This window comes from Erpetoichthys calabaricus, chromosome 14, assembly GCF_900747795.2.
Source record: "Erpetoichthys calabaricus chromosome 14, fErpCal1.3, whole genome shotgun sequence".
Taxonomy (NCBI): Eukaryota; Metazoa; Chordata; class Cladistia; order Polypteriformes; family Polypteridae; genus Erpetoichthys; species Erpetoichthys calabaricus.
Genome location: NC_041407.2, coordinates 111,819,419 through 111,836,445, shown reverse-complemented (window position 1 = coordinate 111,836,445; position 17,027 = coordinate 111,819,419). Strand labels below are relative to the sequence as shown.

General features: G+C 55.5%; 1 protein-coding gene across 2 annotated transcripts; it reads right to left on the bottom strand.

Moving 5' to 3' along the window:
• Positions 1 to 269: 269 nt before the first annotated feature.
• On the bottom strand, positions 270 to 10,336 carry LOC114665354 (band 3 anion transport protein-like). Of its 2 annotated transcripts, XM_028819878.2 has the most exons (23): positions 10,189 to 10,336; positions 7,422 to 7,526; positions 6,380 to 6,509; positions 6,234 to 6,274; positions 5,797 to 5,858; positions 5,594 to 5,688; positions 5,173 to 5,219; positions 4,909 to 5,092; positions 4,687 to 4,822; positions 4,506 to 4,608; positions 4,390 to 4,432; positions 4,118 to 4,302; positions 3,520 to 3,712; positions 3,213 to 3,416; positions 2,983 to 3,131; positions 2,714 to 2,908; positions 2,455 to 2,637; positions 2,285 to 2,374; positions 2,036 to 2,202; positions 1,253 to 1,494; positions 1,000 to 1,169; positions 743 to 916; positions 270 to 617 (listed from the first exon to the last, which is right to left on the bottom strand). In XM_028819878.2, exons 2-23 carry the CDS (start codon positions 7,434 to 7,436, stop codon positions 537 to 539), a joined length of 2,889 nt encoding a protein of 962 aa, XP_028675711.2. In that variant the 5' UTR covers positions 7,437 to 7,526; positions 10,189 to 10,336; the 3' UTR covers positions 270 to 536. The 2 variants fall into 2 exon arrangements, with proteins under 2 accessions (XP_028675711.2, XP_028675712.1); XM_028819879.2 differs by lacking the exons at positions 6,234 to 6,274; positions 6,380 to 6,509 and having other exon boundaries at positions 10,189 to 10,335.
• Positions 10,337 to 17,027: the final 6,691 nt, after the last annotated feature.

The following is a 17,027-nucleotide window of genomic DNA, read 5'->3' as shown; positions in this document are numbered from 1 at the left end:
CCGATGGGCCCCCTGGTTGAATCCCACCAACAGATCCGGTTTCCTGGGTTCAAATGTGGCCTCTCATGCTCGTTCTGGCAGGTGATTGGTGGCCAGGCCCGCTGACGGGGCAGGTGCTTTGGTCCCTCAGTGCCATGATGTGGGTCTGAGGGGGTCCGTGCCTCGGGTCACCTCATTAAGCCCCTTCCCCACACCACCAGTGGGTGGCCTAAGCTCCTCCCACTCCCACCTCCAGCTCCCCTTCCCCCTTTAATAATCTCAAAAGAACAAAAAGGTCAAACCAAATTTAATGGGCATGAAGAAGAAACTGGAAAACACACCAAAACTCCACAGCACGGCGGCACTTGACGGGGCAGGGGGTGGCGCTCCTCTCGAAAGGCACTATATAAAGAGCGAGAGGAGCGCCGGCGGACTGGCCATCGTGTCCAGCTGACGTCCGGTCACAACGAAGGGCAGAGCTGAGCGAACACAACACACCTGCGGCCGGCGAATCGAGAAAGCAAACTGGCTTGCGCCACACGGGGTCTGGGCGACCCTCACACTGGCATCTGGATCTCGTCGTACACGTCCTGGCCTTCCTTCTCATCGAAGTGGACTTTGGCGTCATCGGCATCCAGCTGTAAGGCAATGCCAACATTACAGAGTGGCGCTTGGGTTGGCAGAAGTAGCCCACCTGCCTGTGCAGAGGGAGGTACTGAGCATTGGCACACACACACACACGTGCTCAAAGCAGGGCACTTACACATTTGAGCTCCCTGTCGCTGAAGATGCACGGGAGCAGGAAGCGGCGCAGAGGGATGGTGAGGATGAGGAAGAAGGGCAGTGCCAGGGACGCCGGACTGGACTTGACGGCCCACAGAATGGCGAGGCACAGGACCTGAATGATGGTGAACACGTGCATGCGCCAGGTCTTCACCTGAAAGAGAGGCGAGAGTGAGTGGGTGGGAGCCAGTGGGCCCAGCTGGCAGTGGCAGCTCGGGTGAGGGCGCCGAGTCTTACCCAGTGAACGTAGGCCTCCTCCGGGTGGTATTTGTGGGGCACCAGCAGGAGCAGAATGCGGTCGAAGAGCTGGATGCCATTGAGTGAGGTGACCCCCATATACAAGAAGATGCCAAAGAGCACGGCCAGCGGGATGAGCTTCAGGATGGGCTCCATGAAGATGGAGAGGCCTAGCGGAAATAGCACAGCCATGTCATTTGGTGCCAAGCACCACCAGGTCCTGCCCGCCTCTGGTCATCGGCACGCTGCTTACCCACGAGGATGGCCACCAGCAGCCCACTGATCCGCTGCTCCAGGACCTTTACAATCTCCGGCTTGGCCCCCTTACTCATGACAGTCAGCGCGTTGGCATGGGTGACGGAACGCACGGTGGCTGCGCTCAGCCACGGCAGGCCAAACAGGGCACCGATGCCTCCCATGCCCACCACCAGGAGCAGGTCTAAGTGGAAGCCGGAACCCTTAACCATCTTCCTCTCTGGCTTGCTGACGATGAGCCTGTGGAAGACATGAGAAGAGGGTCAGATCACAGCCCAGTTCTCCCAACCTACTGCCAACTTGCCACAGATTTCCTCATCTCTTCATTCCCCAGCCCTCAGGACTCAGAGGGCACCAATCCATTCAACCTTTCATATTCAAAAGCCACTTTATCGAGTCACAGGAGGATGGGTAGCTGGCAGCCGTTTGGGCATCATCAGACCCTGGATGGGATGCCAGGTCAAAGAAGGGCAGGCACACTCCGTTAAGAGTTACCAGTTAACGCAATCCATGTGGCTCCAGGAGGAACAACATTAACAACAACAACATTGGGCATCCGCAGAGCGCCACCTGGCCCCACGTACCTTGATGGAAGACTGCGGTTGGCACACAGATGGCAGCCGTCTTTTGTCTGCTTTGAGCAGAAGGTGAGCCACTTGGATGTCACCTTCACAAGCCCCACGTGAGGTCCCAGTAGCCCAGTCTGCCCCATAACTGCCTGCTGGCTCCCCAGGTCATTCGTCCCCTAGCCCTTGCCATGCCACCCCACCCAAGGACTCACGTTGTGATTTGAGACTCGAGGAAGATAAGGATGAACACCAGCAGGGCTGGCACGATGGAAGCAAACATCATCCAGATTGGGAAGTCACCAGTGGCCCCCATGGGGTCGATGAACCACGTCCTGTTTTCGGGGTTGGACACCGAGAAGCCACTGGGGACGCTGAGTTTCTGTAAGGACAGAGAGTTTCGTCATCGGTCACCCCAAACCTGGACGGCCGGCCAGCTGCTTGTCATCACCAGGTGCCCTTACCTGAGTGTAGGTGTCTCTGATTGAGAAGTCCACCCCAACCATGATGAGGATAGAGATGGGGACGCCAAAGTCACCAATGATCCGCCGGATCTGCAGCAGACAGTGGCAGTGAGCATTGGTGGGCAGAAGGGGGGCAGTGGGGGGGGGGAGGGTCTAGGGGGGAAGCTTACCTTGCCAGGCAGGTATCGGCCGTTCTTGAACTTCCGGAGGAAGAAAGCGATGAAGAAAGTGCCGGCCATAAGGACAAGGGACAGCAGGGCAGTGTTGGGCAGCGGGTCGCTCTCCTCCTCAGATGAAGTGGCATTCAGAATGGTGTTATTGTAGGTGGCACGGAGGGGATGAGCCATGAAAATCTGCAAGGCGAGCAGAGACACGACGTGGTAAAGGACAGCCTTGGGCGTCCCCAGAGCGCCACCTGGCCCCACATACCTTGATGAGCTTGGAGAACGTCTCGTAGATGAAGATGAGTGAGATGAGGAAGGAGAAGATCTCCTGGGTAAAGCGGGAGATGAAGCGCACCATGAAGCTGCCCTCAAAAGCCACCACCAGCAGGACGATGATGATGAGCCAGAAGCCAATCCAGACGCGGCCCACGATGTACTCCAGCTGATTGCCTTTGCAGAACTGCAGAGACAAGGGGAGACCGGTGAGCGTGACGCCTCCCTACGCAGGCCCACCCCCCCTCCAGCGGGACGCACCGAGTAGAAGGCCTCCTCGAACACCAGCAGCGGGCCCGAGAAGCCGATGACCAGCAGGGGCTGAGCCCCCAGCAGGCTGAAGAACACCCCCTGGATAGCAGTGGACACCAGCAACTCCGAGACCCCGATCATCTTCTCCGTCTTCTCCCCTGTCCAAGCAGCCACCCATTAGTCCTGGTCACCCAGACCACCTACCGTCGTCCTTGTCTGTCACACAAGAGGACACTCACCTAGCAGCCCCCCGAAGGTGATGGCGGGCGACAGGGCTGCGAAGTAGATGAAGATGACCGCGGCCAGGGCCTGCGGGTTGAGGGCATCTGTGATGTCGCTCAGGTAGTGGGGGTAGCGGCGCCGGACATCTCTGGCCAGACCACCAAACAGGCAGCCCGTTCTCTTCAGGGGGTCTTCTTCTTCGGCCTTTTCCACAAATTCCTCTGCAAGAGATGAGAAATTGGGGAATCGGCGACTTGAAGGGCAAGCCGAAAGGGGGAGCACTGCAGAATGGGTGAAGTGGACAACAGAAGGACCACCGCCTACCTTTGTGCACTTTGGCCTCGGGAAGCCGGTAGCGACTCTTCAGGAGCCTCCTCTGGAAGCCCACCAAGGACTGCAGCATCTCCTGGTCTCCGATCTCGCAGGGTGGGATTACGATGCTGCAGTTCATGAACTCGGCCACAGCTTTGGTCAGATCTTCACGACTGTCTGCCAGGTAGGCCGCCGAGCTGAACTCCTGGGGGGCAACGACAAGGAGACGGGGGCTCAGAGGGGTCTGAGGATGGCTAGGGGAAGAGCATTGGAGTGGGGGGGGCAGCCCAGCAGTTGGGGGGACATTAGAGAAGCGGGAGGGGTTGGTGTCTGGTAGGGCTTGTGGGGGTGTCTAATTGAAATGGAGCTGTGTTGGGGGTCCAGATTCAGGGAGGGGGGCTGAATGAACTGCACTTAATCGATTAAAGGGGGGCTGCTCCAGGGGTCTTAGTAAAATGTTTGGAAGGGGGGCTGGTATAGGGGTCCAATCAGAGAAGTGGGTGCGAAGATCCAATGGTGTTTAATTACAGGGGGCCGGTGAGGAGGGTCCCATTACTGGGGGCTGCTGCCACTGTCCTACTGAAGTGGTTCCCCTAACTGCTTTGCTCACCCGGTCTGCCATCAGGGTGGCGATGGCTCGCCCGATCTCGTGGTATTCCGTGTTGGGAATCTTCGGCCCCAGCAGGATGAAGACGAAGCGCACCGGGTGGCTGACCTCCAGGACGGAGTGCATGTCTGCTGGCTGTTTGAGGCGCACAAATCCCATGGTGGGCTTCTCGAGGAAGTCAACGGGGCCTGAAATGACAGAAATGAGACCCCAGCGTGATCGAGGAGGGTCCTGCCCTGCGGCCAGCGTCATCAAGGAAACGGCCGTCCACTCACCCACGAGCACCAACGTGGCGTCCACTTGCTCCTGTCTGTCCCCCTGCAATGACACACAACGTTAGCAGACTGAGGTGACGAGGTGGGCCGAGCGGACGGCAGCGGGTCAGACTCGCCTCTCCAGTGACGGCCAGGGTCTCCATCTCGATGTGGTGCTGCTCCACCAGGGGCGTGGACGTCTCTTGGGCCTCGCCTCCTGGCGACTCGAGCGGGCCGGAGCTGCAGTGAGGACAGACGAGAGGTCAGACGGGCTTTCTCAGCGGGTGTCCCACACGGGCGTGCTGGCACTGGCCTTACCTATGCCGAAGCAGTAGGGTCCTCAGGAGCTCCTCACGATGCTCCTCCTTCACCTGGTTGCTGCTCACCATGCTGTCCACCACCTCCTTGGCCACTCCGGCGAGACTGGTCTCTGCCACGTCGAGGAGGACGACTCCTGGCAAGGCAAGCGGATGGTGAGCAGGCTGCTGAGGTTTAGTGGCAGCCGACCGAGATGCTGCCGACGGGGTCACGGCCACTCACCGTTGCTCATGGACCTGCGCAGCTCCAGCAGGCTGGTGAAGGTCAGGTAGGACACGTGCTGCTTGCCCCAGTGCTGCCCGGCCACGCTGAAGTCCTCCTCGTGCTGCAGCCAGCGGGCCGACTCCTGCCAGTAGAGCTCCTCCTTCCGGCCATCCATCGTCAGCTCGTGAAGCTCCACGTATGGCTGGGGGGGGGGGCACAGCAGGGCACACGTTACGACGACCCTCCCACACCCCTCCCGCCGCGGCGTGCGACTCTACCCACCTGGTGACTTCCTCGGTCCCGAGAGCTGTCCGGGTCAGGACGTCTACCTGTGAAGGCGTGGCAGACAGTCAAAGAGTGACATCGTGTGGAGACCCCCGCGCCCAGACCAGATCGGAAAGGTGACCCCTGGCGGAAGGTCTCCACAGTGGACGCTTGGCAGGTTGGGCTCGGCCTCCTCCGATGTGCCCCTGGCATGTGCCCATCGCCACCCAGTCGGCCCGAGTCCCAGACCTACCTGAGGCGCCTGGTCTGCCCGGATGCGTCCCTTTGACTCCTTGAGTGCAGCCAATTTATTTGGAGTGGTTTGTGTTTATTAAACACGCGTGACGCTCGGCCTGCGCTGTTGACAGTAAACGAGGCGGAGCGGCGAGGTCAGGCAAGGAGCCCACGTCCCGCCGCCGGGTGTGAAGGACGCCCTTACCTTCAATGCCCAAGTAGCTCTCCCTGTCTGGGGAGTCGGGGTCCATCTTCCTCCTTTTCTCAAGATCGTAGGCTCCATGGTGCCCTGGCTGCAACCTGCCATTGGAAAGAGGTGGGCATCACAACAAGGCCAAAGGGCACAGAGCAAAAACCTCATGAGCTGCTTGAACTGGGTGGGGCCAAGGACCCCCTGCATTCTCTCACCCTTTGGGGTCCAACTTTCGGAAGGGCGACTCCTCCTCCTCCTGCAGGGAATCTTCTAGACTCTGTGGGCAGAGAGACATGGCTGAGGAGGTGGCATCCCCAGTGTCTGGCACACATGCTGCCAGGTGGGCATGCTTCAAGGACCAATGGACCCTTTGACCTGCTCAGGTGGTGAACACTAAGGGAGGCTGAGCTGGAGTTCATATGGCGCCTTTCATAAGGGGCCCATATATGTAGCTTGTTTGGGTGGTCATAGCGGACCCTGCTAGTGAGCCCCTTATGACCGTCCTTCCTTTCTTTTATATAGCGGGCACTGTCACGGAGCCCTTTATGAGGGTCCCTTCTTTTTTACTTAACATTAAGCTTAACCAGCAGATCAGAGCAGACCCCGGGCGGGGCACAGTGCCCACCTGGGCTCCCCTGCCCTCCAGCGTTACCTGTGCATCAGGTCGGTGCCTCTTCATCGCCCCCTCGAGATCTGTGGGAGAGATGATGATTGAGGAAAGACCAGCACCTGAGGGGCTCTCGCCATCGTCTCGGGCACTGCCCAGCCGGGCGGCCACCCACTCCCTCCGCTACTCACATTCCAAGTCGCCATCCTCATCGTTTACGCTAGGGGGCTTCTCGTCGAGCAAAGACTCTCGGAAGTTCGGCCCATTCAGGGTTTCGTTGAAAGTCTCATCATCCATCAGGCCCGGCGAGCCGAGCTCACCCTGCGGCACAAAAATGACAAACAGCTCGAGGTGAGCCGCCTGCCAGGCCGCCAGTCCTCGTCAGACCCCCCTATCCCGAGTCAGCTGGGGGGCCATGGCCAAGTGGGGGTCAGAAGGACACGTGGCAGCATGCTGTCTGAGGTCCTTCTGTCCAGCCACTTGTCACCCATGTGTCCCCACTCCTGTGCATTTTGCTACTTGGTTGACGGGTGGGCCTCACGCCCGTCCACTCATCTATTGGCCACTCTGTCTGGTACCCATTCGGTCATCTTGTGAATGACTGAGTGAGTGGACCACTGGACTACCATTGGCTAAGCATCTGGACACGCCTCCTGTCATCCAGCTTGACTCCACCCACTCACAGCTCCACCTGAGGAGACATCACGCTAAACACACCGAGGGTCTGTGGCTTGGACCACCAGGTGCTGTGACAAAGCCAAGTGGACTTCAACACGTTCTGCTAAAGGGTCACAGAGCCGAAGTTTGGCCTGTCATCTCAGACAATCTGAACGGGCACTGGGGACCACCCACCATGCTGACTGCGTCTACTTGCTGTCATTGTCAGAGAAGGCAGAATGAGGAGGATGTCATCTGAAAAATGGCAGTCTGGGACAATGTGGAGCCATCTGAAGGTCTGAGCCCAGCCACCATCTGCCATTGAGCCCACCGAGGTACATGCACTACAGTCCAGAGGGGCACCTGTCAGCACATTGTGTGACTTCAAAGACAAAGTGACAGGACAGAGGCCATCAGGTGCCCCTCTTCTTTCACAACTTCACAGATCGAGATGGTGTGTGGCGTTTTTTAGTGGCTGGGCATAGTGACAATTGGCACAAGTGTCCATCCTGGCCAAACCTTAACATCCGTCTGCCTGTCTCTCCCTGTATGGCTACCATGTCACGGGTCACCTACCCCGGGGGATGACATTTGTCCGTTGTGACTCTTCAAGGCGTGCAGTCGCTTGCGAGCTGAGGCGTCTCACAACAGCCTGGCACTGCTGGCACTCTGACGCATAACCTGAGGGAAAGACAGATGGACAGTAGAATCAGACCTTTGACCACCCACTTATACCCAGACCATCGGATTAGTGGACTCCCAGCATACTGACCTCAGGAAGCCAATGTGGGCCATTCAAGCAATGGCATAGTCTGGCCTGTGGGGGGCACCAAAGTATTAGACAATAACAGCCCTGGGGGCACTCCACCATGCCACCTGCTGTGCCACCCACCTTAGACTATCTGTTACATTAAGATGGTGAACAACAAGCTGCTTGGGTGCCCATTTGTCACACATTTCATAAAGCAAAGCGTGTGCAAGCACATTCTTGGGGTCCCTATAGTGGAAGATGATGTCCACCATGTCACCACTACCTGGCACAAGTGACACAGTCAGCCTTTAACTACGTCGGTCAGTGTGAGCTCGGGCGTGGCGCTATATAGGCATTCACTAAATGAAGTGGTACTGAGGGTCGCGCTGCTTAGAAACCACCAGGACAGGGCAGGAGGGCGTGACGTGAAAATGACCGAGGTGGGTGACGGTGGGGCTGAAACTTGTGGGGCACGTCGAGCGACCTTCGTCCTTCTAATATCTACCCCCGTTTGCTTCACTTCATTCGCACGTTCTAAACGTGGGGTACGTCGGGACGACCAGGAACTGACAGGGGAGACACCCAGAGCCCACGGGTGGACAAAGCTTCGGGTTCAACCTCAAATGTGACACCTGCACCGGATCGGTTTGTTACTGAGTGCGCGTGCGCATGGCTGTAGGCAGGTGTTGGGGGTCCGTGTGCGCGTGCACGTGTTTGGACGCGCTTCGCCAGCCTTCCGCTCTCCTGCGCGCAGCCGCCACGGGGATCTCGACTTACATATTATGGGGGGGGGGGGGGAGTCTGGAGACGTCCTATTGGAGTTCGGCTCAGCGTGCTTCGGGTCGGGTCGCTGGCTTCGGGTGACTGAGACTCAAGAAGAGCGGCGACCTGTCCAGGACCGGAGGCCGCCATTATGACACTTTTATTCGGGAAATCCTGCTGAGCAGATGCGCTGAGGTGGCGGGCGACAATAAACGAGAACTTTTAGGAAGATCTCAGCAGGAAGATCCTCGGGGTTTGTGCGTCAGGACGGCTTTTACTGCTTGTAGGAACGAGACCCGACATCACAAAGAAACGAATAAAATGGAGACGTGAACGCCAACATCACGTCACAGTAAACGAAAAGTGACAGCCGCTGAGACGAGAGGCCATTTGAACCTGCGACCGGAGAGCCACCAGCCTGGTGGGCGTCACGGAGCCTTTTGCCAGTGGTGGAGAGTAACGCTCGTCCCTGAGCGCGTCCCCCGTGTCCCACCTTTACTGGGGGGGGGGTGTCTTTCAGTGTCCCCCGTCCCTGCGCAGATGTCTCCGTTTTGCACACGGTTCGCAGTCACGTCTGTAAAGCAGATCGCGACAGAGAAGGCGACAGGACTCGCTCGGCGGGAGAGAACAAACCACAGCGGACACTCAGAAGACCACTGGCGGGATCTCTGTACGCCCCGACATGACCGCCAGGGGTCCAAAGTGTCCGGCGAGCCATTCAGCGAAGCGTGCAGGGCCCCCCGTAGGAGGGCGCAGCACCTTTGGGGTCTTTTAGAGTTTTTTTTTTTTGAATTGATAAACAGAAAGCGCGGTACGTTGAAGTGTGATAAGAAGACCGTACCGTTAATGGCGGAGCGTACTCGGTGAACGACATTTTAAAAAAGGCGCATTCAGGGGGCCCTGACCGACGTCACGAGTCAACTGACGGAGTTTTTAAAAATCAGCACCCCCAAAATGTCCCCCAGCGGTGAAGGATAATAATAACATGAATAATACACATATGGGTTTGGGCAGCACCCTCTGCTTCTGTAATGGCGCTTTACCAATGACCCCCGCTTCTGTGGTGGGCTCTTTGCACTTGACGCCCCTTCTTTGGGCTTTGAAGAAACAAACACAAAAAATCCGCAGCGTCGGGTGGGCGACCGGGTAGAATACGAGCAGATCAAGAAGAGCCGCCGGAGGCCGCGCCGCTACGTGCAGCGAGAGGCCATTAAAGTCCAAAATAACTCTGGGGGTCCGTCTGCCGCCTTCAAACTCTCAAGGACCCCTCTGGCACCTCAGTGCGTCCCGTGCGCAGTTTGCATGTTCTCCCCGTGCGCAGCTCGGTGTCAGGATCGGCGAAGCTAAACCTGCCCGCCCTACTCTGTGAGTGTGTGAGTGAGTGTGCCCACCTGGGGTGGGCTGCCGTCCTGTCCAGGGGCTGGGGAGCTGCTGATCCCCCCAGTGAAGTCTCCAAAGGGACAGACGAGTCAGGCCAGCTGCCCTTTCGAGCTCGGGTTCAAATTCAAATGAGACGTCTGTTGAGCGGAGTCCCCCTCTGCCACTCTGTCTGCCCACACGTATTTTTAGGCTTTAGGGTTTTGTTTTTAGCTCATGGCGCTCAGCTGCCTGGCATAGACTTTCATTTCTTTGCCCCTTTGGCACGTCGGGAGGACTTGCTCAAGGAGCCAACATGACACTGAAAGGTGGGCACTCGGGGGCACGTTCTCCTAAAACAGGGGCATTGGCTCCAGATGTGTGCCAGGCTTACCCCCACACTATCCTGCACTCACTGTGGCCCTCGCCATGCCAAAGTGCCCGCCCTTGCCCGGTGATACCCACGGCTGATACCTGAGTGGTGGTGTCTCCCGATGTGCTCCTGGCGGCTCCCCGGCTCGCTCTCCCGTGCCAGGTGTCCTGTAGCACTGAGGTCTTGCGCCCCAAACGCCTGAGTCATTGCCCGCGTCGCTAATCAGCCCCCTGCATGTGAGATTAGGGACACAAACAGAGTTATCAGCGCGGGACACCTTGAGGTGCAGGGATATCCCAGACCCACCCACCGGCCTGCGTGTCTCACAGTGACGAAGGTTGGCACGGGGCAGGGGTTCCCTCAAGGTGAGGGGCTTCCAACACCCTGGGGTTCCCTGGCCTCCTCCTTGTGACATGAGCTGAGTGCCCGATGGTCCCTCTCAGGTTGGCACGCTGAGGCCCCTGGCACTGGAGGCTTCAGGGGTGTTGCTATGGCTTTATGAGGGGAACAGACACATCCACTTTATCCACTAGTGCCTTTCTCATCACTAAATACCAGTGGGTGTGCCCTGACATTGGCACTGGGTGGGCATTTGGAAACCACTTGAGGGGAGCAGACAGTGAGAACCAAAGAAAAAGAAGCTCACTTGAAAAACATCTGTGGCGGGGCGGAGGGCAGGAGCAGCAGCCGAGTCTGACAGCCCACAACCTGCTGCAGCAGATGGAGGGGCCAGCAGGGGGCGTCCCAGGACACTCGGGGTGCACCTCACCAACAGGAGCTGAAAAGAGAAAGACAGATGGGCCGTTTAGTGGCATTACCACAATATAGTGCCTTGCACACAGGCGTGCGGGAGGGCAGAGGCGGCCCAGAAGAAAACACAAGTGTGGCTGCTACCAACTGCCAGACTCAAAGGTGGGGAGACCCCTGGCACCCTCTGAGATGTGCTGTGCCATGCAGGGTGGCGTCCTCTGCTGCCAGCACCTTGCCACCTCTGCCCGCTCTGATGGGTGCTTTCTGCTCATCCAGTCATCCATTTCCAGCCTGCCTGTGCTTGCTTTTGGTCAGTTCTTCCCTCATGTGAAAGGTGCTATATAGAAGTAAGGGCATGGCATGTTATGGGCCACTGGACTCCCATCACATGTGCTTTGCATGGAGTGTTGTTTGGGGTAATGCCTACTGTTAAAGGCGCTATAGAAACTGAAGACTGGTCTGAAGCTGCCATGGCATCATGTGAAAGGCGCTTTATAAAATAAGGGCAGGCTGACTGTCAGGGCCAGATGGCAGCGTGTGAAGCATCTGCTGACTTCTTTATGCTAGTGATGCTCGCTGTGAAGGGCACCATATCAGATCCAGCCTGGCATTACGTAAGACTGGCGCTAAATTAAATATGGCCAGGCTGAATATTTAGAGCTGTGCTGGGCACATTCCTGCTGTGAATTTTAAAAAGATCTGAGCAGGTGGCGCCAATGGCAGGCTGGCGCAGGACTTTTGAACTCTGTCCTCTGTCCTGCCCGTTGAGCTGCTTCTCTTATCTTGGGTGACAGTACAGCCAGTGCGGTCCCACCCAGCCGACAGCAGCAGGGAGCACTGATGAGGGTGCCTGGGATGTTTGGCCCCTCGAGGGTCTCAGCCATTTGTTGCTCTCACCTCTGGGGGTGTCACATCAATTTCAGTCAAAGAGATCACCCAGCAGTGCCCTCACCCTCTTGTGCCAGTTGCCCATCCAGTGGGTGAAAATCCTTCTGGCTGTGCCAGTCTAAATGCAGGCAATTCAAATAAGAGAGAGAGAGATGTGCAATGTGGCCAGAGGGGGCGCTGTGCTGTGCCAGAGCTGGCTGTCACCCATCAGGCCTGTCTTGATCTGCGTGCCTTCTTGTGTCCCCATTGTGGCTATGGTGCCAGTCCTTGTCACATCATGCTGCCCACATGCTGACACTGAAGTGCGCCTAACCTGCGAACCACATGGGCAGCAACTGAGATCTGCGAGCAGCATGGCAGCTCTGGGTGGCACGGCCCATTCTGTGTTGCCATTGCTTTCAGGGGCACAAGAGTAGCAAGAGCATGATGGAGAGAGAGAGAGACGGGCACTTTGATACCTTGATTTGACAAAATGTTGATTGGCTTCCACATGTGATCATCTGAAGGGGGCACATTATCTGACTGCACAAGGGGTCCTGGAGCCCCCCACTGCTAGTCATGCCCAAGATTAACAAAGACTAAAAGAATCCCCCAAAACTGTGAGTCCTTGTGAGCTGGCAAACAGGCCTTCTGGTCATCTGCCTGGCTGGATGGTGCTGGAGGGTTGGGTACCCCAGGGGGCACATGCAAGATGCAACCAGAGCTGACTGGCACACACGTGACCAAACACTCCACTCGAATCATGAAGGATCTGGAATAAGCCTGGGGTGCCCATTCAGTCCTGGGCCACACTTGATGAACATGACGGACCCCCATGGGGTGGCGCCACCTAGGACACATAGTGATGGGAATGCTTGGGCACTTGTCACCTGCACAGCACCATGGACCACTGGGTCATGTGACAAGGAGCTGGTCAGCCATGAACGTTCATTGATATCTACAAAATGAGACTTTGGTGGGCATCAAAAGACCAGTAGTGCAAGTGATGATGATGATGGGGACACCGAGGAGTGTTCACAAGGACCACCTGATTAGAAGGAGATTCTGAACCTCAGCGTGAAGACCCACCAGAGGGGGTCATAAAGATCGGCAGCATATCCACCACTGACCACCCTGGACGTGACGTCCCACTGTCCCCAGCATGGCTGTCATTAGACCAGCAGCACAGCAGAGGATGCCAGAGAACTCACCACTTTGAATCGCATGCTTTGGTGCCAGCTGCCCTCCTGCCCACAGCTTCAGATTCTCGTCCTGCCGTTTCCCTCTACAGCCCCAGTAGGGCCGCCAGACTCGGTGGTCCACTCACCTTTAATATGCTGAGACGTCCCAATTCGGCCCCCCAGCATTCAGACTTGCGACCTTGAGAGATGCTGATGCCCACCGTCAAGCACACGCCTCGTGCCACGAGGTAATCTCCATGTGAGGTCCACGTCTGCTGACCGCACTGACTCTTCAGTTTGTGGTTTCACACTTCTGCTCAGCTCACCTTTGACGGTGGACTTACAAAAATTCTGGGACGGCAGCCTGACATCCCTGAAGCGTCTGAGGTGGTTGCGCCTTCTTCATCCGGTGGGTCGATGTCGTCCGACCACATCAGGTCCTCTGTGAGGTCCACCCTCTCCAGTGGAGTGATTATGAGGAGCTGATTTGTCCACAGGTGAGACCACCAGACGGTCCACTTCATCCAGGCTCATTGCTGTGGGAGATCAGGCCCACCACAGCTGTGTTGTCAGCAGACTTGACCGTGAGGTGCAGCCCCTGTGATGAGGGTGCGGCCCACCGAGCCTGGTGGCTTTATGGTGTTAAACTGCCGTGGATACACAGCATTGGCACATCATGCCCTCTGCTGGTGTCCAGGTGGGCCAGTACTGTGTGGAGGGTCTCTGGGTCTCCTCTGTGAACCGTCCTGGACCCTGTCCTTTGGTAGTGAGGAGCACAGGGAGGCATCAATGTGGCCTTTCAGGCAGTTTGGAGGGGACGTCTCAGGTGCGGGGGCAACATCAACGCCTCTCTGTAGAGCCCAAGGAGCTCAGAGCGCGTTACAAGACAACAAAAAGAAAGAGAGAAGGTGAGAACGTGAAAGATGGAAAACGGGAAAGTCAGGGGAGAGAAACGACAAAGTGAAAGTCCACTTGGGGGGGAGAAAAAACAAAAATAAACGCAGGGGTTCAAGGGGGGCCAAAGACCACTGGGCATTCTACCTAACACGAGTGTGATTGTGGATAGGATTTGATGGACGGCTGAGACCCCCACCTTCATTCCATCACCTCAAGGGGATTTGCATGGGACGACGGTGAATCTTAAGAGAGACTGAACACGGGTTCAAAGCACCTGCCGCTGCCCTGCTGTCCACTTTCAGGAGACGTCCCCCCTATGATGACAAAGTCAGTGCCATCTCCTCACTGCGGCGGGCCTGGCATGGCGAGAAGACGCTGTTAAAATGTTAGGTTAGATCACAAGGATGAATGAAGGGGAGTAACACACCAGCGTGACCCCATCTGTGTGCCCTTCTGGTCACCCCCCGCTACAAAAGAGGAACGCAGCCTGGCACTGAAGGACACGGCCGACTGTCACAGGCCCACACGGTGACACCTGATCAGTACGAGCAGCGGGGGGACCTCGTCCTGGTCTTTAATGTCCTCAATGGCACCCACAGAGACGATCCAGCAGGACCTTGTCATCGAAATGGCGAGTGGAGGACAGCGGTGGCAATGAAGGAGCTGGGGGGGGGACTCTGAGACAAACACGGACCTCCAAGATGGAGCTGAGCAGACCGATGGACCGAGTGGCCTCCTCTCGTTTGCCAAATGTCTCGTGCTGTAAATCTGTCTACCAGAGGGGTGTTGGCACTCGTCATTGGGGGGGCAGTCACTTTGGGGTGAGTTTATCTGGTGTGCCCTTGGCATGGGGTGAGGGCACACAAAACAGACAAGTGATGGTGTTTTGTGTGCGGGGCGCCCTGATGTGTGCCATGTGTGGCACTGCGTGCACTAAAGGTGGCACTGCAGTCGGCTGAATTCCGGACAGAGCTGTCTGTGGTGATTTCAGGAGACCCCTTGCCCCCCCCTCCCCCACCCTAATGTCTTCCTATTTTATTTTTTTTTAATCAAAAGACCAAGCAATTCTGCTGCTGTGTTCCGGTGAATTCCTTCTGCCCGCTTTGAGATCCCTTTGGGTGCGCCCACTCGTCTTGATGTCCAGTGATGCCAGACGTCAGGCTCACTTTTGCAGCATTTTTTGTGATGAAGAGTAAACTCAGCTGACTGCGGAGTGGCCAATAGGGGGCGGTCTCCAGGACTCTGAACCAATCCAAATCCTATTATGGGTTTTGGGATTAAAATGCTCAGAGATCTTTATATAGACAACATATTTACATCTTTTGAACAATTACGTTCAAAGTTCAACCTCCCAGCTACACATTTCTTTCACTATCTTCAAATTAGAAATTTTGTTAAACAGAAACTGCCCGATTTCCCCCACCTTGCACCCTCCACAATGCTGGAAGAAATACTGCTCAATGCCGAGGAATTAAACACCATTTCCGCATTATATAAAATCCTATTAGAGTCCCTACCTTTCAAAGATCCAAGAGGACATTGGGAAGAAGATCTCTGAATCAATATATCAGAAAAGGAGTGGAAGGTAGCAAAGCAGAGAATTATTCAACTCAAAATTATACATCGAGCTCATCTGTCTCGCTTAAAACTGTCCAAAATGTTTCCAGGGCAAAATCCAACCTGCGAGCGCTGCAACCAAAGTCCTGCCTCACTGGTCACATGTTGTGGGCCTGCACCACATTAACATCATTCTGGACCAAAATGTTGAAGTGCCTTTCAGACAGCCTTGGGGTCCCAATCCCCCCTAACCCATTAACAGCTGTGTTTGATGTTCTTCCAGACGGACTTGAAGTGGAGAAGGACAAGCAGACGGTGATTGCATTCACTACACTTGTGGCACGCAGACTGATTCTGTTAAATTGGAAGAATCCTAACTCTCCTCTGATAAGTCAGTGGGACACCGATGTTTTATATTATTTGAAATTGGAAAAAATCAAATTCTCAGTCAGAGGATCTGTACAAAATTTTTTCAAAACCTGGCAGGATCTGATCAATATTATTTTAGAATAAGACAAATAACTATTACCGCATTTAACTCCCTTCTCTATCTCTTATTTACATAGATATTTATTTCTCCCTTTCCTTTGCTTATCGTTGTCTTATTAAAAAGCCCAAAGCAATTCTCCTTTAGCTAAGCTCTCCTTCTCAGGGGTGGGGTCTGATTTGTCTTTAATTTCTTTGGTTATAAATTGATCTGTTTGTATGGAATGATTACAATAAAAATTAATAAAATAGTTACATTTCAAATCCTATTATGGGATGCCATCTCCTGTTAAATTCTTATTTTATACTGCATTGAGGATTCGTTCTGCTCTGTGTATTGTGTTATTGTATTGACCCCCCACTGCACGCCCAGCCTATCTGGAGGGGGGGGCTCTCTTTGCCTTTCCTGAGGTTTCTTCCATTTTTTCCCCTTTTTTTTGGGGAGTTTTTTTCTTGTCTTCTTAGAGAGTCGAAGCAGGGGGGCTGTGAAGAGGCAGGGTCTATTAAAGCCCATTGTGGGACTCCTTGTGTGATTTTGGGCTACACAACAATAAATTGTATTGTGTTGTATAAACCAATCGGCCCCATCATCAAAAATGACCAGAAGGACTTGAAGTTCTGCAGACCCCAGGAGTTCACCTTTAATGGGATACAAGCGGCCACAAAACATCAACAAAATGGCGTGTCGTTTAATTTGTGACATTTGATTGATTACGGTGGTCCCAGCCCTCTAAGAAATTCAAACATTAAGCAGGTGGGATATCGTTTTCCACTAATTCAAGGTCAGTGATCAGGTGATATTTTTGATCCTTTATTAGGGCGTCCAGAGGGTGACAAATGGCACAGTTGAAGCCCACCCTTGACTATTTCGGATACTGGATGCCACTCTAACCTCCTGATGTCAAGCATGACATTCCTAGGGCGGCTTACGCCAATTCCGACATCTTCAGTCTTAAGGCCCCGGCCGGCACACACCCTGCTACAACCCTCAGGAGGCGTGACTCCCCCAGTGCGCAGCCACGCCCTTTCGTTTTCTAACCAATGGCAGGCGACGTCCTCGGCGCTGCGCGACTACCCGACCTCTCTTTCCCCCTCCTTTTCCTTCACGTGGTTATTTTTTCCACAATGACGTCATCCCCTTCGCGAAGGAGGAGAGCAGGGAGGCGAGCGCCGCCGTGGCGCAGAGCATGCCGGGGAGCCCC

Bases quoted from the DNA above. Each gene is read 5' to 3' on its own strand.
- LOC114665354 (XM_028819878.2), bottom strand. The intron at 5,859-6,233 runs GTAACGCTGGAG...CTCTGCCCACAG, and splicing joins GGCACCGACCTGATGCACAG to AGTCTAGAAGATTCCCTGCA. The intron at 4,823-4,908 runs GTGAGTGGCCGT...TTGCCTTGCCAG, and splicing joins GCGCAGGTCCATGAGCAACG to GAGTCGTCCTCCTCGACGTG.